Genomic DNA, 27,272 nt, shown 5'->3' with positions numbered 1-27,272 from the left:
ATTATCTTCTCGCTGAGCTATTTCTAAGTTCTTTTTATATCTAATATTAACGGCTTTAATCTGATTATTTCAACCATTCCATTAATAGGTTATATGGAGATATGAAACTCGAAGAGGGTGTATGCTACGAAACTCCTAAAGGATCTCTGGTATTACAGCTACAAAAGCTGGAAAATATGAAGCTTAAAGCTGGTTGCTAAGATATTTAGTGGCTGTTTGCGTGAAGGCAGAACGCTATGCAACTCTTAAATTCTGACTGGGAGGAAATAATAGCAATAAGCTGGCGGCTAAGAAACTAAGAAACTCTGTCCCTATATGGTATTTTTTATGCACGACAGAAAAGTACTACGGTACTCGAACCCGTTATTTGCTATATGGCCTATTATTTAACTTTTGATTAAATTTTAGCCCAGTACGCTAAGCAGGGTACGCTGAGGGTTCTATCTAGATATTCGACGGAATATTAAAAACGAGGAATATATATGATGGAACTTAAATTCGTCAGTATTTTTTGAAAATGAGACAGTATATATGGGTATTTATTTGAATCGGGTATGAATCGGTAATAACCGATACTTTTAAATTAAGTACTTAAACATGTACTTAACATGGAACTTGATTTTTGCTTTCGGCCAATGAAAATCCTCAAAAAAGCATTGTAAAACATGTTGTTGCAGCTTTATATTTTGCTTAACATTTTTGACAATTTTCATTGGCCGAAAGCATAAATGGCTTTCTCAATTTTCCACCGAAAATAATGAAAATTTAATAATGTTAGCGCAGTTCAGGTGAAAAATATAGTTTTTTTTAAGTTCAGAGGAAAGATGGCATGAATCCACAAGAAGAATTTACAATCGTTAATATTTTCCGCCATTTACCTCAAGTAGTTTAACTATTTAAATAGGGAGGCTTTAGTGGGCTAAGGTCGGTTTTTCATCATACGAGACGGTATTGTTGTTGAGGAACCAACATTGGGCAAAAAAGAAAACCAAAGTCAAGTATTTAAAATAAGCCTGTCGAGTAAAAAATAGATTCATTAATTGGATAAAATTATGTGGGCAGGGCTGAGAGATCTAGATAGCTAGTAATATTGGAGGGAATATCAAAAGCGAGGAATGTAGATGTTCCAGTCCCACCTGAACGATAGGTGGCCAGGGCTGAGGGCGACGCGCCATCTAGCGGAAGTCCAGGGAGGCTCGATGGTGTATGGGGACATCGGGGGGAGCTGGAGCCGTTACTGGGGATATAAGGAAGAGAATAGTATTAGATATATGTATTAGTAAAGGAAAAAAGGATAAATAGGAGTGAAAATATTAGAAAACGTGGATTGGATTATAGAAATCGTGGAGCGTGGTCGGAGTAACGTCGAAATTGGAATTTTGTGCTTAAAACAGAAAGTTTGAAGTGAGTACAGAAAAGGAGGGCGATAAAATAGGTTGTAATGCAGAAAATTTTACAAACAGCCGACAAGGAATATAGCCACCAGAACCGGGCCAGAAGGTTTCCTGGAGAGGGACACTGGAGTTCGAGAAAGTCGACTGCAGAGAAGAAGACTGCCCAACGGAACCTGAGTGAGTTCGTTCCAGTTGCGCGTGTGTGAGCCAAGTAGCGCGGGACGTGTGAAGGGGGAGGGTGAAAGAGAACGATTTAGCTGCCAGGGCGATTCTAGCCACACCGCACGATCGTTGCATCGCCTTCCAGTGCGTGCCACACGTTTGGTCTCAGTCACCAGGTAACAACCCCGAAACCCTATTCACACACACACACACACACGCGCACACGTATACTCGGACCTATATAAATTTAGGGCTGACCGGCCACGGCCAGCGATCGCCCACGTCGTTTGAATTTAAAGAAAAAAAACATAATCCGCACTCCAAACACCGTTCCACATTAAATGTTATTTTGTTCCGTGTGTTGTCCTTTATTTAGTAATTAGTATTAGCTTAAACCGATTATTGTACAATAAAAAAAAATATGTAAAAACACCAACACCTTTCACGAACCTAAATCTGCGATCAGCTGTTCAGTGCCAGAAGATTAACCCTTAGTGGGTGACGCGGGGGTCCCATCAGTCCACCGTATTTGGTCGAGCGATTTGTGGAAAAATATTGTTTATTGTTTATGTCCCGGGGACCCTTAACAAGAGCTCTTGGTAGGTTAAGTCTCCGTAGGGGCCCGAGTTAAATTAACTCCCGTAAAACTGGATCCACTCATCTACACATATTCCATTACGTATGGGTGAGGGTATCCCTGTTGGTTGAACGAAATTTCAGCAGTTATTCCCTTGTTTGCCTGTGTGTCGAACGTTTTGGTGTTTCTTAGTGGTTAGTGATAATTTTGAGTATAGCTATTTATTAATGAGAAAGATGAAATTGTCAATTTACGATTATTAAAGCTTGGATATATATTGAAGCATGATGCATTAAATTTAAAATAGAGGGAGGACGCGTGGCGTAAGCCATGGATTAGGCCAGCCGTTACCGTTCCAGCAGAGGGTGGCCAAAATGAACGTTGTGTTTGGTCACAGGTAGGGCGGGCGCGCGAAGTGATAACACCCAAGCTTCACCCACTTGATAGCCGTCTGTTTATGATTTTCTTTGTTGTTGTTAGGTTGTTGTTAGTTTTGATGTCCCGAGAAGTAGTATGTCTCCTTTTTTGTCTACATTTGGCGGGCAAGGGGAACTACCCAGCCCTGGGGTCGACAGCTAGCCGGCATTGCCCTCTGGGAAACAAGCCAAGTGTAACATAGAGCTTAAATTAGTCGGTATATTCTTCAAATGAGATGGTATATTTCGGTATGTTTCTGAGGGCAGGACGATATATTTCAACGATAAATCGGCGGTCACTCTGACCGCGTCCCGTGGACTATATTTAATTTGTTTAACTAATTTTAGCCCAGTACGCAGAGTAACGCGGCGCCTGATAATTTTTAGCACAATAAAAACAGAACTCACACAAAATGCCCGATGTTGAAGCAGTGCAAATTATTGCGGAGTCGCTGAAGCAACAGGTAAGAGTCCGAGACTGCCCCCGCACGCAAGTCTGTGATGGGATGCATTTTCTGCAGCAAATGTGCAATCTCCATGCGGTCATATCTAAGATATTAACCTATAGACGCTGATTAAAATAACTGCGGGTCGTCGGTCCAGTGGAAATGGCAGCAGCAAGAACAACGGAGTCTTATCTAGCACCTGTTTGTTGTGCAAAGTTAAAAAAACACTAAGTAGTTGTTGTTCCTGCTACCTGATTATTCTTGTTAATAAAAGTCGAACGGATTTCTGATAAAGACAATGTTCCAAAGGTTTACGAACACGACCCAAACATACTGGTGGTGCACATACATATGTACCTTCGATAATCTCGTTGGGGGCTCGGATTAAAATCAATAAAACTTTAACCGGATTCCAAACATTTCAATGGAAAACGTGTTTGCATTTTTGGTTGATGTAGGGAAATAAATTTGAACATGAATTGGCCTATACTAAACTATTTTATTTATTTATAATCTGAACAAATAAGGGAGCGATGAATGATTGTCCAAACTGTGTACATATTTGGATTTGCAATTGAAAGCTTAAGAGGAAAGGAAATCTTATCGCATTCAATCCTCGAACTTTGAACTCATCCCATGATCTATCACTGCTTTTTGTTAACAGGGTGTGGACTATGTGTTTGGTATCATTGGCATACCCGTTATCGAGCTGTCTATGGCCTTCCAGGCCGCTGGACTCAAGTATATCGGTATGCGGAACGAGCAGGCCGCCTGCTATGCAGCTCAAGCCATTGGCTACCTAACGGGAAAGCCGGGCGTTTGTTTGGTGGTCTCTGGACCCGGACTCCTGCATGTGACAGGTATGGAAAACAGAGGAATTCGGCATGGAATTTGCTAATCCCACTAATCCCTATGTACACAATGCATTGATTACAGGTGGTATGGCCAATGCCCAGGTCAATTGCTGGCCTCTGATCGTCATTGGCGGAGCCACTAATCAGGATCATGAAGGAATCGGTGGCTTCCAGGAGTGCCCACAGGTGGTGCTTTCCCGCCCGTACTGCAAGTATGCAGCACGTCCTCCCACCGCTGCCCTTATTCCTCTCCATGTGGAGAAGGCAGTGCGATATGCCACCTATGGACGGCCCGGAGTAGCCTATTTGGATTTCCCCGGAAATATTTTGCAATCGAAGGCCCCCGAGTCCCGCATCTACAAGGCATTGGCCCATCCAGCTCCCCCCGTGGCCTATCCACCCCACGATGATGTGATTGCCGCGTCCCGCCTTCTGCGACAGGCCAAGCGACCGCTCGTTATTGTGGGCAAGGGTTGTGCTTATGCTCACGCTGAGAATACGCTAAGGCATTTCATTGAGAACACAAATCTGCCTTTCCTGCCCACACCCATGGGCAAGGGCGTGGTCTCTGATACGGCTCCACAGTGCGTCTCTTCCGCCCGAACACTGGCCTTGCAGAAGGCCGATGTGGTGTTGCTGCTTGGCGCGCGCCTCAACTGGATTCTGCACTTTGGACGCTCGCCTCGCTACGACAAGGATGTGAAGTTCATTCAAGTAGACATTTGCCCCGAGGAGCTGCACAACTCTGTTATCTCGTCGGTGGCCATTCAATCGGACATTCGTCCCTTCGCCGAGCAGCTGTTCGAGCAGATGAATGCCGTGAACTTCCGATTCGGCTACGAGCAGGACTGGTGGAAGCAGCTGGCCGTCAAGTGCAAGCAGAACAAGGACACAGTGCAGCAGATGTCGCTAAATACCTCGACGCCGCTCAACTACTACGCCGTTTTCCATCATTTGCGAGAGCTGTTGCCCAAGGACACGATTATCGTCAGCGAGGGTGCCAATACAATGGATATTGGACGTTCCATGCTCCTAAACGAGCAGCCACGTCATCGGCTGGATGCTGGCACCTTCGGCACCATGGGTGTGGGTCCAGGATTTGCAGTGGCAGCTGCCCTGTTCTGCCGTGACTTTGCTCCCGGCAAGCGGGTTCTCTGCGTTGAGGGCGACAGCGCCTTTGGCTTCTCGGGCATGGAGATTGAGACGATGGTGAGGTACAAGCTGCCAGTGACCATTGTGATTGTCAACAACAATGGCGTCTACGGAGGCTTCGACAAGGACACCTTCAAAGCCATTCGCAGCGAGGGCGATCTGACCCAAATGTGAGTGACAAGATCTTATCGTACTATATCTGGGCTGTACTCAATCCTAATCTTATCTCCTTCAGCACACCACCTTCGGCGCTGGGGGTTCAAGTGCGATACGAGGAAGTGATGAAAATGTTCGGCATGCAGGGCTACTTCTGCACGGAAATCGAGCAGCTGCAGACGGCCATCAAGGCTGCCAACCAGCTTACTGACAGGCCAACCATCATCAATGTGGCGATCAGTCCATCCTCGGATCGCAAACCACAGTCTTTTAACTGGCTCACAGAGTCCAAACTGTAGGATACAATTGTCTAGATCTTAAGCACAAATTTCACCATTCCGAAAATTTTATTGCCACGAATATTTCTGTATCTACATGCAATTTTGATAACACCGACGATGGATCCTCATTGATTTGCGCGCTTCAGCTCCTCCTCCAGGCCCAAGAAGTCCAGGAACCAGTTTAAGTCCACCAGCCGGCCCTTGTGTAGGAACGGCAGCTTGGGGCACAGCTCAAAGGCAATGTTAAGTGGCGCTATGTCGGGTACCTGGTCGCATCGCATATTGAAGAATTCCAGAATATCGCGCACCTCGATCTCGCCCTGTCCATTGCGCTGCAGCACCTGCAATATGTCCTCCATCAGCTCTAAGCTGAACGGCAGACGACAGCCCTCAGAGTCGATCTGACCTGGGCCTCACTGATATACTGCTTGGATGTCGGATTAATGTGGCTCAGATGTCCCGACAACTCCTCCACATTGTTCCACAGGGCTCGCTTCAGCTCTAGCTGGGCAGCGGCCCGTACCTGGTTCCTGTCGCAGCTGGGAGGCATTGTCAGCCGAGAAATAGCGACACACGGTTACTATTTCGTGACTCAACAGGCTCTCCTTCGACAGATACGACAGCAGAGTGGATCGCATGGTTTCAAAGTCTACGGTGGCAAAGTCCCCAAGATTGCCATCGGGCTTGCAGCGCAGCACAAACTGCTTGTACTCTGGACGCACTGCAGTGCGAATCTTTTGCATGATAGCACGGATGTCGGCAACCGGAAACTAAAACAGGAATCAAGCGAAGATCAAGTGAACACCTTGAGCCTTAGCTCGCTGTCGTGCACTCACCTCGGTGGGATGCTGTTCCATGTAGAGCAGTGTGAATTCATCCGCTGAATTGATGCGAAATATGTGATCTTTTAGGGGGAGAGTGCGCCCAATGTAAAAGTCATTGGCCCGATAGTACTCTGGCCGGGCGGCGCTGAACTTCTCCTTCATAGATCTGGATAGTGTCGTCGGCCAGGAAGTAGCTAATAATAAAGACGCGTTCGCAGTTGTCGCGTATGGCGGACACCAGCTTGGCCCCAAAGCGCAAGATGCAGCCGTCGTACTTGATCAGCTTCTTGAAGTCGGCCTGCGGTGGCTTTGGCTCAACGGTGATGCAGTTACCCTCGGAGTCCTCGTAGCTGCCCCATCCGTTGTAGGGCGGCAGACGACGCACTGTTCCGGCACCATGGGTGCGGGGAAGCACATCACTTCGTTCTGGAACGGGCTGAGGTGTGAAATCTTCAATGCCGTACTGAAAATGAGATGAAGTTTGAATCGTTTTGGCTTGACCTCTGGTCTCTCCACCCACCTTCTCTTTGTAGTAGCTTTGCGTGAACTGGTCGCATCCGGCTAGTACTACTGCGCGTCCAAAGACATTTAATACGGCGCCAATCTGCAGATCCTGGTCGGTGTAGTATTGTACCTGTTTCTGGCCCGTGTTCAAGGGATCGGCCACGTAGCGCACATCCCGCATGTTGGAGCCCAACACATTGAGCAGCGTCACCGATGTCTGTTGACCCGGCTGCGTCGGCCCGGAGAACTCTTTAGGTAGCTTGCCTCGTTTCAGGAAAGTACTGGGTCCCTCGCGGTCGGAGTTTCGGGGAAATTTCTCCTTTATATCTATGGTATCGTCGGCCAGATAGTAGCAAATCTCCAACTTCCGCACGTCACCAAACTCGCTCCGATCGTTCCAGTAGCCATGGAATTTGAGCACGCGTCTGTCGAACTCCAGGAACTGGGCAAAGGAATGGCGCTTGGGCACGGCACTGCTGCAACTGAATGTTTGCTTTAGCCCAGAGCGTTTGCGTATCTCCGTGGTGGGATCACTAGGCTCCTGTTGCGTCTCGGGCACATGAATCCCGGCTCGATTGAGGAACTGTCTGGTGAAAATGTCACAGCCGCTGATTCGATAGACGCGATCAAAGATCTGCACATCAGTGTCCACGTTGAGGTCAAAGATAGAGATGAACTCCCGGTCCCTGGTTGGCGCCTTGGGTATGCGCTGACGGTGCACCAGACAGCCCTGCGGGATGCCCGAGTTCTCCACTTTCGGTTCGGTGACCTGCATAGTGCCATCTTCCAGATAGAAGTAGATCCTGACCTTGCGCACCTGGTACGGGGCATGGTAAATCTCGGTGAGGTTCTCATTGAAGCAGAGCACCTGCTTGTCATAGGTCAGCCACGGTGGCAGCTTCGTAGTCACCTTCGGTGCCCACCGTGTGTTGATCTCTGCGGGCATTGGCGGGCACTTGGGATCCGGCTCCCGGTGATCGGAGAGCATCTGTATGCCCTGATAGTGCATAAGCGTTTGCTGTCGGGGATGGCGACGCTTCCCGTACTACGAGGAGGAGAAAAGAGAGGAGGAGTCATGCATCTCATCCCTGCATCTGACCTAGGACCTACTCACATCATAGAACTGTGCGCCCGGCAGCAGTGGCATCCCTGGCAGTCGCAGGATAATTTTGATCGCTTTGGGATAAAATACACTTGTAATTTAGAGAATTTTGACTAGCGAAATCTTTTGCCGAAGCATTTTGGTTACATTTGTGTCGAAAAGAAAATCAAATCTATGGCAGGTAATGCTACGCAGCTGAGATTGCAATGTGCTTTCGTTCGACATTTCTCCACCGTACCGCTATTCGATAAATGGAACAAACACTGCTATGGCAATGGCGGGGTCTCGTCATGGCAGCGCCGCACTATCCAGTCAATCATTTGCAACTGGTAGCGCTGTATCTATGGAGATGCATATGTAGATCCCATCCCACCACAACATCGATTCTTAGGGGGCCCAAGTATTCTTTATTTAATTAGCATCTGAGGTCACCCAATTAGGGGACAAGCAATAAACATTGATAGCTTGATATAAACATCAATATAAATTTTCGTTGATTAATATTTGGTTTGGTTATTTGGTTTTGATTTCCACTAAACATTAAAATTGAATTTTCCAGTTTTTATACCCGATACTCAAAATGAGTATTGGGGTATATTAGATTTGTGGTAAAAGTGGATGTGTGTAACGTCCAGAAGGAATCGTTTCCGACCCCATAAAGTATATATATTCTTGATCAGCATCAATAGCCGAGTCGATTGAGCCCTGTCTGTCTGTCCGTCTGTCCGTCCGTCCGTCCGTCCGTCCGTATGTCCGTCTGTCCGTCTGCTCGTCCCTTTCAGCGCCTAGTGCTCAAAGACTATAAGAGCTAGAGCAACGATGTTTTGGATCCAGACTTCTGTGATATGTCACTGCTACAAAAATATTTCAAAACTTCGCCCCGCCCACTTCCGCCCCCACAAAGGACGAAAATCTGTGGCATCCACAATTTTAAAGATATGAGAAAACCAAAAACGTAGAATTGTAGAGAATGTCCATATCTTTAAGACTGCGGAATCTGAATTGGATCCTATTATTATTATAGCCAGCATCAAGAAAACAATTTCATTTTTTCTCGCCCTGTCTCTCTCTAACACACACGTAGCATAGGCGGCTTTGCTTAGAGTAAAACATTAGCGCCTAGATCTCAGAGACTACAAAAGCTAGAGCAACCAAATTTGGTATCCACACTCCTAATATATCGGACCGAGACGAGTTTGTTTCAAAATTTCGCCACACCCCCTTCCGCCCCCGCAAAGGACGAAAATCTGGGGATATTAAAAAATCTCAGAGACTATTAAAGCTAGAGTAACCAAATTTGGTATCCGCACTCCTGTTAGATTTTACTATAAAACGTGTATCTTAAAATTTCGCCCCACCCCCTTCCGCCCACACAAAAGACGAAAATCTGTTGCATCCACAATATTGCACATTCGAGAAAACTAAAAACGCAGAATCATAGATAATGACCATATCTATCAGATTGCTGAATCTGGATCAGATCAGATCATTTTTATAGCCAATAGGAACAAATCAATTTGCAGTGGCTACGCAGCGCCCGACGTCACGCTCAGACTGATTTTCTGTCTCTCTCGCACGCACTCTTTGTCGTGTCGTTTAATATTAGCGGCGTCTGCCGGAGGAGAGCCATACTGACTTAGTATCGGGTATAACCGTAGAGTTGCGGTGTCCGCAGCAACTCACAACGTTCCCCCTCGTTGTTTTTCGATCGGACATAAACACACATCACAATTAGTTACACAGAGATCTAAACGAGATTGGTTTCAGTTTTCGGTGGATATATACTTATGAGAGTTGCTGTTCTTCTGCTGTTCGTTGGCTGCCAGAACCACCTGCCTTTGATTTACTCAGCCAGATTGGTAACAAGTTCTGGCTCTAATTACTTTCGGCGCAGACGTCGCGTTGTTCGCTAATTAGTCGGACATGCAAAAGCAGGAAACCCACCGACAGCACGTGCTTTTTCTCACCTTCCATCTTTCATCTTTGATCTTCTCTTTTATGTAAAATTCTGTCGTAAAATCGAAGAGTATGGTATACGCTGTCCAGAGCCCAAGCGGACAGCACGAAAAGCGGCAGAATGAATCTCATGTGAGTGATTTGACCTACAAGTTACGGATTTGCCTACACATACATAGGATATACAATTAAAGTAGCAGCGTCACCGATGTCTGTTGACCCGGCTGCGTCGGCCCGGAGAACTCTTTGGGTAGCTTGCCTCGTTTCAGGAAAGTACTGGGTCCCTCGCGTCCGGAGTTTCGGGGAAATTTCTCCTTTATATCTATGGTATCGTCGGCCAGATAGTAGCAAATCTCCAACTTCCGCACGTCACCAAACTCGCTCCGATCGTTCCAGTAGCCATGGAATTTGAGCACGCGTCTGTCGAACTCCAGGAACTGGGCAAAGGAATGGCGCTTGGGCACGGCACTGCTGCAACTGAATGTTTGCTTTAGCCCAGAGCGTTTGCGTATCTCCGTGGTGGGATCACTAGGCTCCTGTTGCGTCTCGGGCACATGAATCCCGGCTCGATTGAGGAACTGTCTGGTGAAAATGTCACAGCCGCTGATTCGATAGACGCGATCAAAGATCTGCACATCAGTGTCCACGTTGAGGTCAAAGATAGAGATGAACTCCCGGTCCCTGGTTGGCGCCTTGGGTATGCGCTGACGGTGCACCAGACAGCCCTGCGGAATGCCCGGTCACCACGGTGACCTGCATAGTGCCATCTTCCAGATAGAAGTAGATCCTGACCTTGCGCACCTGGTACGGGGCATAGTAAATCTCGGTGAGGTTCTCATTGAAGCAGAGCACCTGCTTGTCATAGGTCAGCCACGGTGGCAGCTTCGTAGTCACCTTCGGTGCCCACAGGGTGTTGATCTCTGCGGGCATTGGCGGGCACTTGGGATCCGGCTCCCGGTGATCGGAGAGCATCTGTATGCCCTGATAGTGCATAAGCGTTTGCTGTCGGGGATGGCGACGCTTCCCGTACTACGAGGAGGAGAAAAGAGAGGAGGAGTCATGCATCTCATCCCTGCATCTGACCTACTCACATCATAGAACTGTGCGCCCGGCAGCAGTGGCATCCCTGGCAGTCGCAGCATAATTTTGATCGCTTTGGGATAAAATACACTTGTAATTTAGAGAATTTTGACTAGCGAAATCTTTTGCCGAAGCATTTTGGTTACATTTGTGTCGAAAAGAAAATCAAATCTATGGCAGGTAATGCTACGCAGCTGAGATTGCAATGTGCTTTCGTTCGACATTTCTCCACCGTACCGCTATTCGATAAATGGAACAAACACTGCTATGGCAATGGCGGGGTCTCGTCATGGCAGCGCCGCACTATCCAGTCAATCATTTGCAACTGGTAGCGCTGTATCTATGGAGATGCATATGTAGATCCCATCCCACCACAACATCGATTCTTAGGGGGCCCAAGTATTCTTTATTTAATTAGCATCTGAGGTCACCCAATTAGGGGACAAGCAATAAACATTGATAGCTTGATATAAACATCAATATAAATTTTCGTTGATTAATATTTGGTTTGGTTAAGTTTTGATTTCCACTAAACATTAAAATTGAATTTTCCAGTTTTTATACCCGATACTCAAAATGAGTATTGGGGTATATTAGATTTGTGGTAAAAGTGGATGTGTGTAACGTCCAGAAGGAATCGTTTCCGACCCCATAAAGTATATATATTCTTGATCAGCATCAATAGCCGAGTCGATTGAGCCCTGTCTGTCTGTCCGTCTGTCCGTCCGTCCGTCCGTATGTCCGTCTGTCCGTCTGCTCGTCCCTTTCAGCGCCTAGTGCTCAAAGACTATAAGAGCTAGAGCAACGATGTTTTGGATCCAGACTTCTGTGATATGTCACTGCTACAAAAATATTTCAAAACTTCGCCCCGCCCACTTCCGCCCCCACAAAGGACGAAAATCTGTGGCATCCACAATTTTAAAGATATGAGAAAACCAAAAACGTAAAATTGTAGAGAATGTCCATATCTTTAAGACTGCGGAATCTGAATTGGATCCTATTATTATTATAGCCAGCATCAAGAAAACAATTTCATTTTTTCTCGCCCTGTCTCTCTCTAACACACACGTAGCATAGGCGGCTTTGCTTAGAGTAAAACATTAGCGCCTAGATCTCAGAGACTACAAAAGCTAGAGCAACCAAATTTGGTATCCACACTCCTAATATATCGGACCGAGACGAGTTTGTTTCAAAATTTCGCCACACCCCCTTCCGCCCCCGCAAAGGACGAAAATCTGGGGATATTAAAAAATCTCAGAGACTATTAAAGCTAGAGTAACCAAATTTGGTATCCGCACTCCTGTTAGATTTTACTATAAAACGTGTATCTTAAAATTTCGCCCCACCCCCTTCCGCCCACACAAAAGACGAAAATCTGTTGCATCCACAATATTGCACATTCGAGAAAACTAAAAACGCAGAATCATAGATAATGACCATATCTATCAGATTGCTGAATCTGGATCAGATCAGATCATTTTTATAGCCAATAGGAACAAATCAATTTGCAGTGGCTACGCAGCGCCCGACGTCACGCTCAGACTGATTTTCTGTCTCTCTCGCACGCACTCTTTGTCGTGTCGTTTAATATTAGCGGCGTCTGCCGGAGGAGAGCCATACTGACTTAGTATCGGGTATAACCGTAGAGTTGCGGTGTCCGCAGCAACTCACAACGTTCCCCCTCGTTGTTTTTCGATCGGACATAAACACACATCACAATTAGTTACACAGAGATCTAAACGAGATTGGTTTCAGTTTTCGGTGGATATATACTTATGAGAGTTGCTGTTCTTCTGCTGTTCGTTGGCTGCCAGAACCACCTGCCTTTGATTTACTCAGCCAGATTGGTAACAAGTTCTGGCTCTAATTACTTTCGGCGCAGACGTCGCGTTGTTCGCTAATTAGTCGGACATGCAAAAGCAGGAAACCCACCGACAGCACGTGCTTTTTCTCACCTTCCATCTTTCATCTTTGATCTTCTCTTTTATGTAAAATTCTGTCGTAAAATCGAAGAGTATGGTATACGCTGTCCAGAGCCAAAGCGGACAGCACGAAAAGCGGCAGAATGAATCTCATGTGAGTGATTTGACCTACAAGTTACGGATTTGCCTACACATACATAGGATATACAATTAAAGTAGCAGCGTCACCGATGTCTGTTGACCCGGCTGCGTCGGCCCGGAGAACTCTTTGGGTAGCTTGCCTCGTTTCAGGAAAGTACTGGGTCCCTCGCGTCCGGAGTTCCGGGGAAATTTCTCCTTTATATCTATGGTATCGTCGGCCAGATAGTAGCAAATCTCCAACTTCCGCACGTCACCAAACTCGCTCCGATCGTTCCACTAGCCATGGAATTTGAGCACGCGTCTGTCGAACTCCAGGAACTGGGCAAAGGAATGGCGCTTGGGCACGGCACTGCTGCAACTGAATGTTTGCTTTAGCCCAGAGCGTTTGCGTATCTCCGTGGTGGGATCACTAGGCTCCTGTTGCGTCTCGGGCACATGAATCCCGGCTCGATTGAGGAACTGTCTGGTGAAAATGTCACAGCCGCTGATTCGATAGACGCGATCAAAGATCTGCACATCAGTGTCCACGTTGAGGTCAAAGATAGAGATGAACTCCCGGTCCCTGGTTGGCGCCTTGGGTATGCGCTGACGGTGCACCAGACAGCCCTGCGGAATGCCCGAGTTCTCCACTTTCGGTTCGGTGACCTGCATATTGCCATCTTCCAGATAGAAGTAGATCCTGACCTTGCGCACCTGGTACGGGCCATGGTAAATCTCGGTGAGGTTCTCCTTGAAGTAGGCGTTGAAGCAGAGCACCTGCTTGTCATAGGCCAGCCACGGTGGCACCTTCGTAGTCACCTTCGGTGCCCACAGGGTGCTGATCTCTGCGGGCATTGGCGGGCACTTGGGATCCGCCACAATGCCATTGGGCTCCACCAGCTCCGGCTCCCGGTGATCGGAGAGCATCTGTATGCCCTGATAGTGCATAAGCGTCTGCTGTCGGGGATGGCGACGCTTCCCGTACTACGAGGAGGAGAAAAGAGAGGAGGAGTCATGCATCTCATCCCTGCATCTGACCTAGGACCTACTCACATCATAGAACTGTGCGCCCGGCAGCAGTGGCATCCCTGGCAGTCGCAGCATAATTTTGATCGCTTTGGGATAAAATACACTTGAAATTTAGAGAATTTTGACTAGCGAAATCTTTTGCCGAAGCGTTTTGGTTACATTTGTGACGAAAAGAAAATCAAATCTATGGCAGGTAATGCTACGCAGCTGAGATTGCAATGTGCTTTCGTTCGACATTTCTCCACCGTACCGCTATTCGATAAATGGAACAAACACTGCTATGGCAATGGCGGGGTCTCGTCATGGCAGCGCCGCACTATCCAGTCAATCATTTGCAACTGGTAGCGCTGTATCTATGGAGATGCATATATAGATCCCATCCCACCACAACATCGATTCTTAGGGGGCCCAAGTATTCTTTATTTAATTAGCATCTGAGGTCACCCAATTAGGGGACAAGCAATAAACATTGATAGTGTAGGCCGTCTAACCCGGGAATTGTAGTGACCAATATCGGTGCGTGAGTGAACGGTATAGGTATAAAAACACAAACCCGGTGATTTAATGTAACTCTTTTTTATTAGCTGCGCGTCCGTCTCTCACAATCGCCATTTACAAAGTGCCCTCACTCTCTTCTCGATGTTTCTTATCCGATATCTCACTATTGGTATTTCCCACCGAGTGTATCGATGGTGCGGTAAATACCAATGCGCGCTGTATGCTATTTTAAATACTAGTTGAATGCCTCACTAATTATTACCTTGCTACAATTCGGCCATCCTGACCGGAGTGCTCCTGAACTCCTTACATTTAATTTAGTTTCTAGATAGGTTGATTTATTACAGTTGGGTGTGGTTTACTCTTAATATTCTAAGTTTACGTGTTACAATCATTTTCTTCATTTTGATTCCCTGTGACATTTGCATTATTACCATTTTCAATCCACGGCTTCATATTTGCCACCGCCCAAACTCCTTTATACGGGATCCTTGATTGTTGAAACCCCTCTACATCTTCTAGCAAATACCTATCATTTTTTAACACCTTTGATATCTTATAAGGTCCTTTGAACTTCGGGATAAGCTTTTTAGACACCCCTGTATGAGTGTCGAAATTTCTCACCATAACTAGATCATTATCTACGTACACGTGTGGCTCCCTTCGCTTTGAATTTGTTGCTTGTTTGTTATAAGACTGTATTTTTTCCTGATGAGTGCCTGCTACTGCTCTAATCTTTTCTATATCCCTTGTTGCCCGCTGTTCGGTTAGTTCGTCTAGATGATCTTTTAGTAAATCTGAAACCTTTCCTTTTTGTACGACCCCAAACAACATTCTGCTCGGGTGTTCATTAATTGTTCTTTGAATTGTGTTGTTCATCGCGTGTTCTACTGTTTCCACTACCATATCCCAATGTAATCCTTTTTCCGGGTCAACAAGCTTTGCAATCATGGGTCCCAAACTTCTGTTCACCCTTTCTACCTGCCCGTTGGCCTGTGGCGACCCTGTTGCTATCTTTACGTGTTTAACATTGCTCTGTTCTAAGAATTCTTCAAACTCTTTTGACGTGAAACAGCTTCCTCTGTCTGACACAATGCATCTGGGTCTACTGTAAGCTCGGAAATAATCTTTCATTGCAATTACTGCTTCCTTTGTGCTAGTGGTTTTGGTCGTATAAAGTCTTACGAATTTGGTGAACGCGTCTATTACTACTAAAACATGTTTGTTGGCCCTGCCTTTGTCGACTGGCCCGAAATGGTCGATATGTACTACCTCGAATGGTCCTGACCCTTTTGGTATGTTGTGTAAAAACCCTTCCTCTTTTCCGTGTTTTGCTGAGTACGCTATGCATTTTAGACAGTTTTCAATGTGTCGCTTGGCTTTATACCTTACGTTTGAGATCCAGTAGCTTTTCGATATAGCGTCGGTCATCTTGTCTATACCGACGTGCCCTAGTTCATCGTGGTACTTATAGAGTACGTGGCCTTCCATTTCCTCGGGTACGCAGAATAGGATAGTATTGTTATCTTTTTTCCTGTATATTATTCCGTTTCTCATCTCATAATGTTTGTGTTCTGATTTCTGTAACGTTTCTCTCAGCTCCATCAGTTTTTTATCCCTGTTTTGGCATATAATTAAATTTTCTTCAAAGGTGTTTGTGTCTACCGTGAGTATCTGAACGGCTCTGCTTAGCGCATCTACGTGTTGCATTCTACTTCCTGACCTGTGTTCTAACTTGTAGTCATAATTTTGTAACTCTAACGCCCAGCGGGCAATGCGTGGATTGAGTTCTTTTTTGTTTAGAGTCATAGTTAGCGCGTTGCAGTCTGTCACTATTTTGAAGGGTATGCCTTGCACGTATACTCTAAACCGTTGTAGTGCATAAATTATCGCTAGTGTCTCCAGTTCAAAGCTGTGGTATTTTGCTTCGGTAATTGTTGTCCGCTTGGAGAAATAAAACACCGGGTGCATTCTGCCATCACCCTTCTTCTGCATTAGAATTGACCCGAAACCTAACGAACTTGCATCTCAATGTAATTCTGTCGGATCTCTGGGATTGTAAAGTGCCAAGATCGGTGCTTCCAACAAATTACTTTTGAGTTGTTCGAAACATTCTAGTTCTACGATACCGAATTCAAACTTCCTGTCTTTTTTGACCAAATCATAAAGGGGCTTAGCTTTCGTAGAAAAATCTTTTACGAACCGTCTAAAGTAAGAACATAACCCTAAGAAACTCTGCACTTCGTTCGTTTTCGTGGGGACTGGGAACCCTTTTACTGCCTGTAATCCCTTCGTATCTGGTTTAATTCCGTTACCCGATATGGAATAGCCCAGGTACTTAACTTCTGACTGTAAGAATTCGCATTTATCAATCCTTAATTCAAGTTTATTCTCTACCAATCGTCTCATCACTTCTTGTAAAATTTCCATGTGACTATCACTATCTTTAGTTGCTACCATAATATCGTCCATGTATATTATAACTTTGTCTTCCTTTACCATATCTGCAAAAATGTTGTTTGTGAATCTTTGAAACACCGCCGATGCATTTCGTAACCCGAACGGCATCCTCAACCATTCGTATTGTCCCATGGGGGTCGTGAACGATGTGTATTTAACTGAATCTTTATGCATAAATACGTGGAAGTATCCATTCTTCAGGTCTAACTTGGTGAAAAGTCTTTTCCCTGACAGTTTATCTAGTAGGTCGTCTATCAGAGGTGTTGGGTAATTGTCCTTTATCATACCTTTATTAAGTGTGCGATAATCGACGCACAGTCTCAACTCTCCCGAATTCTTTTTTACCAGTACTATAGGCGAAACGTATTCTGACTCACTGGTTCTGATGTAACCTTTTTCTGTGTATTCGTCTATCATTTTCTGTACTTGGGCTTTTTCGCTATACGACAGTCTTCTAGGTGGGCAATGAAACGGTTTTTCGTGTTCGAAATTCAACTTCATTTCCCACTTGGTTTGTGGTAAGTTTGGTCTTTCTGCGTTTACATACGCTGTCCTAAACATGTATTTAAGTCGTCCTGCGAGTTCTTGGCTACAATCTGTCCCTACTTTCAACTCCCAGTCGTTTTCTTTGTCTGGATACTGGCTTGGTAGTTCGTTGAAATTGGTTTTTACGCTCTCGCAGGTATCGCTGTCTTCCAGACACTCAACCATTGCAGAACACTCATTTTCTACCTTGCCTCCACTTTCTACTTCATGCTTATTCTCTTTAACACCCTCATCTTTAACTTCACATTCATATTCTCCTAAACACTCATTCTCTATTTTCCACTCATTTTTTTCTAAACACTCATTTTCTCCTAAACACTCATTTTCTTCTAAACACTCATTTTCTCCTAAACACTCATTTTCTTCTAAACACTCATTTTCTCCTAAACACTCATTTTCTTCTAAACACTCATTTTTTTCTAAACACTCATTTTTTATTTCACACTCGTTTTTTGTCTCACTCTCCTTCTCCTTGCAAATGTCACTTACAATTTTAAATTTGCATAAATTCATAAAATCCCTACCTAACACAGCCTCATAGCCCATCGACTCGTCTGCCACTACTAGTAATTCAAAGTTGATTCGATTTTTGTTAATAATTACAAAACTGGGTATTTTACCAAAGATGTTAAGTTTGCTATTATTTAGTCCAACATAAGCGTAATCCGCATTTTTATTCAAAATAAATTCAATTTCTCTGTTTTTCTTGTCTTTGTTAAACTTATATAAACTTAAATCATCTTCTTTGATTTCGTTCGAACTTAATCGTGAGCGCTCTTCCACTTTATTTAGGTTATTTTCCGACTGGTGCTCTAGACACGATAACTTCATAAAACTTATTGGGCTCCCTGAGTCGATGAGGCAATTTAAGGACAAGCATTTGTTATTGTAATTGCTAATGTATATATTAAATTTGTATATATAATCGTTATGTACCTTGTACTTCTTTTCGTCACAGTGTGACACCTGGTGACTCATGCTGCCGCATCCGTAGCACGCTCCTCTTTCGCGCTTGGGCTTGCGGCACTCCCCTGCCACGTGGCCCAAAGAGTTGCAGTTGTAGCAGCGAATGGGTGTTGGCGAGGCTCCAGTGTTTGCCCCTTCAGTTGAACCGTACTTCTTTGGCAGCATGATCTTCTCGAACGCCTTGAGTAGTTGATATGGAGCGCCAAAGCACTGCATGTGGGCTTGCCTACGCAGGCCTACATCTGGGATACCTTCGATGACTCCGTCAATAAACTCCTCGTCGTCAATGACTATGCGGGATGCCAGCGACACTTTGGCGTTGAAGTACATCGAGAACTCCTCGCCACGTGCCCATGAACGGGACTCGAACTTGCGACGGAGCAACAGTTTGCTTTCCTTGGGATGGAAAGTGTCTTCCATGACGTTCAACAATTGATCGATTGGCAGCGACATGTGCTCCGGACTCGAATGCAGCCACACCAATGCTTTGTCCTTAAGCTTCGACATTAGCAGCATTAGTAGCTTCTCATCCTTCAGTTTGTTCACTTTTGCGACGGCCTTAAACTGCGCGATCCAAGTTGTGACGTCATCGTTGTTTCCAGAAATGTTGCCATGATATGTTGGCAACATGTCTTTGGCGGCATTTAGCAACATGACGCCAGCGTCATTGCTGGCGGCTGGTGTTGTGTTCTCTCCTCTCCCTTCCTTCTCCCTCTCGCTCTGCAGCTTCAGCAGCTCGATTTGCAGTTTTAACATTTCAACCTCTGCTCGATATTCGCCATGGTTGTTGTTGTGCCCAGGCGCTTGCGGTGCTTTTTCGTTCTTCTCTTTGCGTTCGCTCTTCGTCGAGTCTTGATCTGCGGCCGCCTCATCTTCCCTCTCGTTCTCGCATGTTTCGGCTGCCGGTGGTCCCTGTCCCCGCAGCTCTACTGGTATTTCGTTAAGTCTCGCTGCCATGGCAGCTTTGCTTCCACCTTTTGGTAGATTGAGGTACTCCAGCCATTCGCGCAGCTGGGCGGCCGAGAACTCCTCCGTGCCGACCAAGTCCGACATGTTTTTTTTCAGCGATGGCGTCTTCGACGGACGAGATAATAAAAATTTTCGCTATTTTTCACTGGCGGCGATTGATCGTATCCCACTTCTGAAATTGTAGGCCGTCTAACCCGGGAATTGTAGTGACCAATATCGGTGCGTGAGTGAACGGTATAGGTATAAAAACACAAACCCGGTGATTTAATGTAACTCTTTTTTATTAGCTGCGCGTCCGTCTCTCACAATCGCCATTTACAAAGTGCCCTCACTCTCTTCTCGATGTTTCTTATCCGATATCTCACTATTGGTATTTCCCACCGAGTGTATCGATGGTGCGGTAAATACCAATGCGCGCTGTATGCTATTTTAAATACTAGTTGAATGCCTCACTAATTATTACCTTGCTACAATAGCTTGATATAAACATCCATATAAATTTTCGTTGATTAATATTTGGTTTGGTTAAGTTTTGATTTCCACTAAACAAAAAAATTGAATTTTCCAGTTTTTGTTTTTCGATCGGACGTAAACACACATCACAATTAGTTACACAGAGATCTAAACGAGATTGGTTTCAGTTTTCGGTGGATATATACTTATGAGAGTTGCTGTTCTTCTGCTGTTCGTTGGCTGCCAGAACCATCTGCCTTTGATTTACTCAGCCAGATTGGTAACAAGTTCTGGCTCTAATTACTTTCGGCGCAGACGTCGCGTTGTTCGCTAATTAGTCGGACATGCAAAAGCAGGAAACCCACCGACAGCACGTGCTTTTTCTCACCTTCCATCTTTCATCTTTGATCTTCTCTTTTATGTAAAATTCTGTCATAAAATCGAAGAGTATGGTATACGCTGTCCAGAGCCCAAGCGGACAGCACGAAAAGCGGCAGAATGAATCTCATGTGAGTGATTTGACCTACAAGTTACGGATTTGCCTACACATACATAGGATATACAATTAAAGTATTCAACTTTTTTATAGAATGATTCTTTCGATGCTTTTGCTGGCTGTGGAAGGTGGGCGGGCCCTGAGCCCCAGTCTCACGTCCTGGCATCATCACCGGAGGCAGAAACGCTTCCTGATCTACCAAAATGGAGGAGTTGTCAAGGTGAACTATCGTAGGAATATTTTTGAAGAGTGTAACATCAATAAGTAAGACATATTCTCTGCACAGCTGGTCACTGGATGCGCCTTTCCGGTTCCGTTTCAAGAGAAGAAGGCCTGGCGCTGGCTGGTCTGGCTGATGAATTTCCATTATCAATTCAATGAGCCGCAGACACCAATTTATTGGTGGAATCTTTGGAGCAGTGCTCGTGACCTAAAAGGTGCTAATCCTCCTGCCGTTCCGCCTATCGTGGATGAGCCGCAGCTTCTGCTGTTCAAGTTTGCCGAGAACTATATGTCGCAGATTGGGCAGAATGGAACGGCTTGTCTGGATCGTCTGATCTGCGAGAATGGACAAGTACACGAGCATAGTGGCCTCTATGCCCAGTTGTTGCACAGACTGCTGAGGTAAGAGAATTTCCAGGTCCAAATTGAAGCTAATCTCTAATCTATTATTCTCCATCTGCTAGACCCCATCGAACGCTGGACGAACGATATCTGGATGCCTATAGAATGGGCCGAGCATATCCGCAGGCGTCGCACTGTGTCCTTGACGACTATATCCACCTGCATGAGCGGGGTCCAACGCAGAGTTTTGTTTAAGCTTAGAGTAAGAGTTTGTAGGCGCTGGTTGCCAGTAGAACACACAACATTTACACAACTAATTAAAGGTACAATAGTATCTAAACAATTCTACATGTACGTATATGAGTGCATTTTTACAACATTTAGGCGGACGTTCCATCCAAATTTACTTCCTAGGACCGTTGTCGACGTCTTCGTCGTCATCATCAGAGACTCTGCAGGGGAGTTGAAAGTATCTTCTGCTGTTGGCTGCAAGCCAGAAATTGGCGCAAGATTGAGAACAGAAGTTACAGGTGAAAAGTTGCTTTGAAGAGCTCCCAAATCTGTAAAGAGGCAATGTGTACACAAACATGGCCCCAATCCCCAATCTACTGTAGTATAGTTCTTATTGCTATGAAAGGTTCGGTTGGCTAATCTAGAAAGCGTTCGGGACCGGTTTGGGTGTCAGATCAAAACATTGACGCAGGCAGGCCCTCCATCAACACTCACCTCTTGACAACCATGAAGTAGTAGGTAGTGTACAAACACCTCGAGCATTGGGTAGTCGTGCAGCGGGCGATGGCGCCATTGTTAATCTGCGAGCTCATATAAGGCTCGGGGAGGAGGCGGTGCAGAGCACTGTTCTCGTAGACAGGCACCTGACGGTTCAGCGTTTGGATGGCATGCAAACAGTCGTCGTAGAGTGTGATCCGGTTCTCCTTGGAGGGCACTTCGAAGACTCTTCGCGTGCCCACCGGAAGCAGCAGGCGTTTGTATGTAGCAAGCTCCCGCACCCAGAACAGACCCTTGTGGCTAATGGTACTGCATTTGAAGCGAAGGGTAGGTAGAGTTGCAATCATGTAGAGGTGGATCTATAACATACATGAGTGTGAACTTCTGGCGATTGTCGTAGAAGTTCTGATAGAACTTCTCGTAGATCATGGGCAAGTAATTGATCGACGTGTTGTGAAATATGCGCACATGGTTCATAAACTTGGAGAGAGCAGCCGGCAAGTAGATGAGAGCGCAGCCTGCAAGAGAACCGTACCCAATACTCATCTCGATCTTTGGCTTGGTATTGTATTCGAAGTACTCACGATCAGCTGCGAGGGATTGTAGCATCGGTAGGTTGGCGATGCGCCCGGGTATGTGCAGCAGGTTCTCATTGTCGCTCAGGTTCAGCTCGTTGAGGCGGACGCATTCGCTCAGCTGTATGGGGAGGCGTCGGAACCGATTCTTGGATATGTTCAAATGTTCCAAATTGCGCAAGTTGCTCATGTCTGAAAGGGTTGACAGTAGGGTGGGCAATGCAGTGGATACCGGAGTCGCTAGTGGGGCGTTCTAGTACTCTTACCCTTTGGTAGTTCTGTCAGCGTATTGCCGGAGACGTTCAGCTGCTGCAGACGGAGCAGCAGACCCAGTGTGGGCGGCAGCTCTTTCAGCTCGTTGTTGGAGACATCGAGGAACTCAAGGTTCTCCAGCATATAGATGTCATGGGGCAATTCGGTCAGGTTGTTCCCCGCTAGATGGATAAACTTGAGGGTCGTGATACTCAGCAGCCATTGGGGTATCGCCGAAATGAAGTTCTCCTTGAGGTATACCTCCTCTAGATCCTCATACAGGAACAGGTCCATCGGCACATCTCTGAAGTTCAGATAGCTCCAGTGCAATATCGTTCTGTTCATCTCGCTGCCGTTATACAATTTTCGTTTGGGATTTTTATTTGAATATCGTGTGAAGCGAACTTGTTTGCTTTGATTTTGTTTCTGTTTCTCGATTTTAATTATATTTATACGTATTTTTACGCGGTCATGATCAACACTTGGCACCGTCACCCACCAAACACAAACTGCCACCAGCAGCAAGCACCCTGGTGCACCAGCCACCAAGAGATACAACAACACCAGCAGCAACAGTTTGCTCTGGCGACCAAAAATTTTCTTTCGTTCGGCTAAATTTGCCTCATTTCTCTGTCGCAATTTTCTCGCTCGCGATAAGCACTCAATAGCCCCCGAATCCACTTTTTTGTTTGTTCCAAATGGTTCTTAAATATTTAGTTATTTCTCTAATAAATCGCTGCTTGCACTGGCCATCGATGTATGCGTAATGTGTTGCCCGCCTCAGAGTATGCAACGGATACAGAAGAGCGGAGCGGCCAAATGACAAATTGCACGAAAAGCTTATGCCCCTGACATTGAATTTTCCCCGGTCCCCGGAATTGATTTGCAGCTAACTGCTCCTACATGTTGTTGTAGCTGTTTCTGTTGCTGTTGCGCTTGTTGCAGCCTTCAAGGTCGTTGCTGCAACGTATGTACATATTTACACATATGGAAGGGGATGCTTTTTGAGAAGAAGCTTTGAGAGCTTTGTACTAAACTATTGCGTTCTGCAAAGTCAAATTAAGGAACCAGCCAGAGCTAAGCTTTATATAGAGCTTTAGCCTACATAGAATCGAGTCCATAAAATGATCCAAGCGGATCGTTTTTAACGCACAATAGAATATAAAATGGATATATGACGGAAATGTCACAATATTTATCGTTTGTTAATATAATATTAATATATTACATCACTTATCAAGATTTTGTGACAGCTTCAAGGGCATAAAGCCTAGCAATAGTCTTATTTTACAAATACATAAATCTATCCATGGGGCATACGCATCGATTGAGGTATCATCCATAGTAGTTATTTCTGTGTCCATAGCCATAGCCTGGCGAATGATGGTGGTGATGGTGATAGTACGGTGGTGGCGGTGGCGGCAGTCCAATTGGCAGTCCCAGTGGCAGTGGAACGACTACTACATGAGGAGCGGGCAGTGCTCCGACTAGGCTCAAAAGGAGCACAATAAAAGCGATCACAGATTTCATGTTTCTGGCAAGACTTCTCAACGAACTGATGAGAATCTGTAGCTGTACTTTGGCTTTTAAACAAATCTGCCTATGGAATGGGGGATTTTGCCGCAGCGGTGGACAAACAAAGAGAAGAGAAAACAAACCAAATTTCACCCAGCAAATGGTGTGAAACGATCGAAGATGGGATTTACCCCTGATGAGTACTCGCATTTTTGCCTTATTTGCATTATTTAGCATAGCAAACTTTGGTCAGTCAAGTAAAGCTTTGCACCTGGGGAGGAATGAAGATGGCGAGCCACCAACACCCTGCGTTAATATAACTGTGAGTTGCTTTTTGCCCAAGATCTGGGAGATCGTGCAATCGTCAGTTTCGTCTCAGTGAAGACTTTTTCCGTTATGGCTTATGGAGGAATAAGGCGTTAATTAAGAGAGGTAGAGAGAGATCGTCAGAGCTATGAGCACTTACCAGGGTGTCCCAGCTGAACCATTGGAGGCACATCAGAATCAGCAGGCTGTCGAGGCGGTTGGGGAACGGGTGCTGGATCCAAAAGCTCGGAAACAGCCTCTGTAGTCCCGTAGACAGCCTGGGTGTTCTTCTGGGGCTCATCGCGAAATGGTGATGTTAATTTCCTGAGAATGGAAAGAAGATTGAGAGATGGCTTTCGTATTTCGGTTTAATAGTTTCGTAGCAGCCAGTAAACTAAGCACTACATTTTCCAAAAAAAGGCGTAGCGGGGACAAGAACCTCAGCACTTAGCAGATACAACTGCCTAATAAGGGCATGAAATGGTGTTGGAAAACAAGAAAATATATTTGAAAGACATGAATATTTGACCTTTAGCTGGCGTCTGCTGCGAGGGGGGTTGTGGCGAGTTTCCTTGCGTTTTAGCCTACTTAAAGCGTCTGCTTATGGGAGAGTGTGTGTAGGAGGGGGCATGTTTTTTTTTTGTATTCTATTACTTTTATTATGCTTTAATACTAGTTCTTATATAAGGTTAGCAACTAGTTGTGGGGGTCTGGGACTGTGGTTTGTTGGTGGGGTAATGGGGCGTAGCTATGCGGTACGGCCGCAAAGCATTGCTTCGCACAGCCGTTCCTCCTTACTCCTCCAACACTTTCCTTTCCCTCTCCGCTCTCCGTAGTTCCCGCATTATAGTGGCGGCGAACCTAGTGGTGGCATCCCACGCCTTGGGATTCGCTACCATGAGCGGCACGATCCCTCCGACGCTAATGCTGGTGGCTAGCTCATCCTCTAGCTGGCGCCTCTCGTACTCGAAACGGTGGCATTCAAAGAAGACGTGGTGAGCGTGCTCCAGGGTACCTCGACCACATGATGGGCACCAGTCCTCCGTTTCGTGTCCAAACCGCTTCAGGTACGATCTGAAGCATCCGTGGGCGCTCAGCATCTGAGTGAGGTGGAAGTCCACCTGTCCGTGCTTCCTCTCCAACCACAGCTTGATATCCGGAATCAGCTGGTGGGTCCAGCGTCCTTTAGTCGAGGAATCCCACTTCATCTGCCACCTCCTGACGGTCTCGTGCCTGGGTGATTCTCTCTCGACTCCGGTGGGAGGATTGAGGGTGTCCCTGCGAGATAGCTCGTACACCTCGGCCCTTTCCCTCGCTTGCTCTGCTATTGGGACTAGTCCCGCGATGACCAGTGCTGCGTCGTCAGATATGGTTCTAAACGCGCAGGCGATCCTGATGGCACATAAGCGGTGCGTTGCTTCGACTCCTCGCATATAGCTCGGCACCTTCGTCGCTTTGGACCACACTGCGGCAGCATACAGGAGCTGAAAGACGACGCTGGTGATCAGCTTCCTCCTTGCTTGCTTTGGCCCCCTGGTGTTGAGCAGGATTCGCGAGAGTGCTCGGCAAGTCTGTGTGGCCTTTGTGTTGGCGTACTCCAAGAGCTCTCTAAATGAAAGCCTAGTGTCCAGCATTACTCCTAGGTATTTAAGAGCCCTTTGCGAAGTAATTTCGTGTCCGCCGACCGACACTCGGGCCGTCTCCACCTTCTTCCTGCTGCTAATCAGAACAGCCTCGGTCTTGTGGGCCGCCAGCTGTAATCCCGCTATGGCGAGCCACGTCTCCACGGCACGGATTTCCCCGTTTGCAGCTGCTTCAACTGCTGCAAGGTCCTTGGCTACCACTACGATGGCGACGTCATCGGAAAACCCGACGACCGTCGTGCCCTCGGGAAGGTTCAGTCGCAGAACTCCATCATACATCATATTCCACAGGAGCGGCCCCAGCACCGACCCCTGCGGGACTCCAGCAGTCACTCTATATGATCTTATCCCTTCGCTCGTCTCGTACAGCAGCACCCTCTCACTGAGGTAGCTGTCCACTATTCTCAGGAGGTATTCCGGGATCCGTAGCCTCCGTAGGGCTTCCATCGTTTTACCCCAGTCCGCAGAGTTGAAAGCGTTTTTTATATCCAGGGTAACCAGCAGGCAGTACTGCTTTTGGCCCGCTCTCCAGCGGGTCCCACTTATTGCATTCTCCGCTATGTTGGTGACTATGCCAATGGCATCCAGGGTTGATCTGCCTTTCCGGAAGCCATACTGGTTGGGCGACAAGCCGCCGGCATCTTCAATGGCACGGCTGAGCCTACGTGCAATGAGCTTTTCGCACACCTTTTCGCGTTGTCCAGGAGACAAATTGGTCTGTACGAGGAAGGCTCGCCTGGTGGTTTCCCTGGCTTGTTGAGCAGCAGTAGCTTTTGAATCTTCCACCTATCGGGAAAGGTACCTTCTAGCAGACACTTATTGAAGACCTCGGCGAAGGCGGATGGCTGTAGTGCCAATGCCAGTTTTAAAGCCCTATTTGGGTTTGCATCCGGGCCTGGGGCTTTTTTGCTGGGCAGGCTCCTACCGGCTTCCAGAATCTCCGCGTCCGTGATCATTTCGATGCCCGTGATCGGTGCGTCGCTTTCTAAGGGGCCTGGACGCCTCTGTTGCTCGCTGGGGAACAGGGTGTGCACTATGTCCTCGAGGGTTCTGGGGTCCGTTGGCGCCTTGCTCCCGGCACTTAGCCGCTTCATAACGATGTTGTAAGCCCTGCCCCAGGGGTCTTGTTCCGCTGTGTCGCAGAGCTGGATAAAGCATTCCCGCTTGCTGCACCGAATTGCATGCTTCAGTGCCTTCCTGGCGGTCCTATACTCCTCATGCGATGTGACGAACCGAGTCGTGCGTCGCGCTCTCTGCATAGCTCGTCTGGCCCTTAGACACGTTGTCCGGAGCCTGTCGATGTCGGCGTTCCACCACACGATTGG

The 27,272-nt window shown here is 46.5% G+C and overlaps 5 protein-coding genes, 2 long non-coding RNA genes and 2 pseudogenes across 9 annotated transcripts; 2 read left to right on the top strand and 7 right to left on the bottom strand.

Moving 5' to 3' along the window:
• Positions 1-335: 335 nt before the first annotated feature.
• On the bottom strand, positions 336-1,178 carry LOC117193155. The gene is made up of 2 exons (XR_004474520.1): positions 1,137-1,178; positions 336-1,013 (listed from the first exon to the last, which is right to left on the bottom strand). It is a non-coding gene; the product is annotated as an uncharacterized LOC117193155 (long non-coding RNA).
• A 1,652-nt stretch (positions 1,179-2,830) lies between these two features.
• Positions 2,831-5,538, top strand: LOC117192789 (2-hydroxyacyl-CoA lyase 1-like). The gene is made up of 4 exons (XM_033397547.1): positions 2,831-3,013; positions 3,660-3,855; positions 3,932-5,171; positions 5,237-5,538. Exons 1-4 carry the CDS (start codon positions 2,963-2,965, stop codon positions 5,454-5,456), a joined length of 1,707 nt encoding a protein of 568 aa, XP_033253438.1. The 5' UTR covers positions 2,831-2,962; the 3' UTR covers positions 5,457-5,538.
• LOC117192937 lies at positions 5,537-7,964 on the bottom strand (annotated as a pseudogene).
• Positions 7,965-9,629: 1,665 nt separating this feature from the next.
• LOC117192792 lies at positions 9,630-10,123 on the bottom strand. The gene is made up of 2 exons (XR_004474445.1): positions 10,031-10,123; positions 9,630-9,970 (listed from the first exon to the last, which is right to left on the bottom strand). It is a non-coding gene; the product is annotated as an uncharacterized LOC117192792 (long non-coding RNA).
• A 254-nt stretch (positions 10,124-10,377) lies between these two features.
• Positions 10,378-11,333, bottom strand: LOC117192791 (EF-hand domain-containing family member C2-like). Of its 2 annotated transcripts, XM_033397549.1 has the most exons (3): positions 10,916-11,333; positions 10,719-10,853; positions 10,378-10,625 (listed from the first exon to the last, which is right to left on the bottom strand). In XM_033397549.1, exons 1-3 carry the CDS (start codon positions 10,964-10,966, stop codon positions 10,479-10,481), a joined length of 333 nt encoding a protein of 110 aa, XP_033253440.1. In that variant the 5' UTR covers positions 10,967-11,333; the 3' UTR covers positions 10,378-10,478. The 2 variants fall into 2 exon arrangements, with proteins under 2 accessions (XP_033253440.1, XP_033253439.1); XM_033397548.1 differs by having other exon boundaries at positions 10,378-10,853; positions 10,916-11,332.
• A 1,320-nt stretch (positions 11,334-12,653) lies between these two features.
• On the bottom strand, positions 12,654-14,164 carry LOC117192790 (annotated as a pseudogene).
• A 4,055-nt stretch (positions 14,165-18,219) lies between these two features.
• Positions 18,220-19,709, bottom strand: LOC117193623. Its single transcript, XM_033398360.1, has 2 exons — positions 18,416-19,709; positions 18,220-18,345 (listed from the first exon to the last, which is right to left on the bottom strand). The coding sequence occupies exons 1-2, from the start codon at positions 19,496-19,498 to the stop codon at positions 18,316-18,318; spliced, it is 1,113 nt and encodes a 370-aa protein (XP_033254251.1). The 5' UTR covers positions 19,499-19,709; the 3' UTR covers positions 18,220-18,315.
• A 340-nt stretch (positions 19,710-20,049) lies between these two features.
• On the bottom strand, positions 20,050-23,270 carry LOC108160102 (plant intracellular Ras-group-related LRR protein 7). 2 transcript variants are annotated; one of them, XM_017293893.2, is made up of 5 exons: positions 22,498-23,270; positions 22,241-22,423; positions 22,027-22,174; positions 21,654-21,965; positions 20,050-21,413 (listed from the first exon to the last, which is right to left on the bottom strand). In XM_017293893.2, the coding sequence occupies exons 1-5, from the start codon at positions 22,826-22,828 to the stop codon at positions 21,371-21,373; spliced, it is 1,017 nt and encodes a 338-aa protein (XP_017149382.2). In that variant the 5' UTR covers positions 22,829-23,270; the 3' UTR covers positions 20,050-21,370. The 2 variants fall into 2 exon arrangements, with proteins under 2 accessions (XP_017149382.2, XP_017149381.2); XM_017293892.2 differs by having other exon boundaries at positions 20,050-21,487; positions 22,498-23,268.
• Positions 20,309-21,207, top strand: LOC117193770. Its single transcript, XM_033398497.1, has 4 exons — positions 20,309-20,376; positions 20,457-20,583; positions 20,650-20,987; positions 21,050-21,207. The coding sequence occupies exons 1-4, from the start codon at positions 20,366-20,368 to the stop codon at positions 21,180-21,182; spliced, it is 609 nt and encodes a 202-aa protein (XP_033254388.1). The 5' UTR covers positions 20,309-20,365; the 3' UTR covers positions 21,183-21,207.
• Positions 23,271-27,272: the final 4,002 nt, after the last annotated feature.

Source organism: Drosophila miranda (assembly GCF_003369915.1).
Source record: "Drosophila miranda strain MSH22 chromosome Y unlocalized genomic scaffold, D.miranda_PacBio2.1 Contig_Y2_pilon, whole genome shotgun sequence".
Lineage (NCBI taxonomy): Eukaryota > Metazoa > Arthropoda > Insecta > Diptera > Drosophilidae > Drosophila > Drosophila miranda.
The sequence above is the reverse complement of the archived record's forward strand: the minus strand, read 5'-3'. Positions and strand labels throughout refer to the sequence as shown.

Coding starts and splice junctions, on each gene's coding strand:
- LOC117192789 (XM_033397547.1), top strand. CDS start 2,963: ATGCCCGATGTTGAAGCAGTGCAAATTATTGCGGAGTCGCTGAAGCAA. Junction 3,014..3,659: donor CGGAGTCGCTGAAGCAACAG/GTAAGAGTCCGA, acceptor TTTTGTTAACAG/GGTGTGGACTATGTGTTTGG. Junction 5,172..5,236: donor GAGGGCGATCTGACCCAAAT/GTGAGTGACAAG, acceptor TATCTCCTTCAG/CACACCACCTTCGGCGCTGG.
- LOC108160102 (XM_017293892.2), bottom strand. CDS start 22,828: ATGAACAGAACGATATTGCACTGGAGCTATCTGAACTTCAGAGATGTG. Junction 22,424..22,497: donor GCTGACAGAACTACCAAAGG/GTAAGAGTACTA, acceptor CAACCCTTTCAG/ACATGAGCAACTTGCGCAAT. Junction 22,175..22,240: donor ACAATCCCTCGCAGCTGATC/GTGAGTACTTCG, acceptor GTTCTCTTGCAG/GCTGCGCTCTCATCTACTTG.
- LOC117192791 (XM_033397548.1), bottom strand. CDS start 10,966: ATGCTGCGACTGCCAGGGATGCCACTGCTGCCGGGCGCACAGTTCTAT. Junction 10,854..10,915: donor CGGGCGCACAGTTCTATGAT/GTGAGTAGGTCA, acceptor TCCTCCTCGTAG/TACGGGAAGCGTCGCCATCC.
- LOC117193623 (XM_033398360.1), bottom strand. CDS start 19,498: ATGTCGGACTTGGTCGGCACGGAGGAGTTCTCGGCCGCCCAGCTGCGC. Junction 18,346..18,415: donor GTGACGAAAAGAAGTACAAG/GTACATAACGAT, acceptor GCTTGTCCTTAA/ATTGCCTCATCGACTCAGGG.
- LOC117193770 (XM_033398497.1), top strand. Junction 20,584..20,649: donor AAAATGGAGGAGTTGTCAAG/GTGAACTATCGT, acceptor TTCTCTGCACAG/CTGGTCACTGGATGCGCCTT. Junction 20,988..21,049: donor TTGTTGCACAGACTGCTGAG/GTAAGAGAATTT, acceptor TCCATCTGCTAG/ACCCCATCGAACGCTGGACG.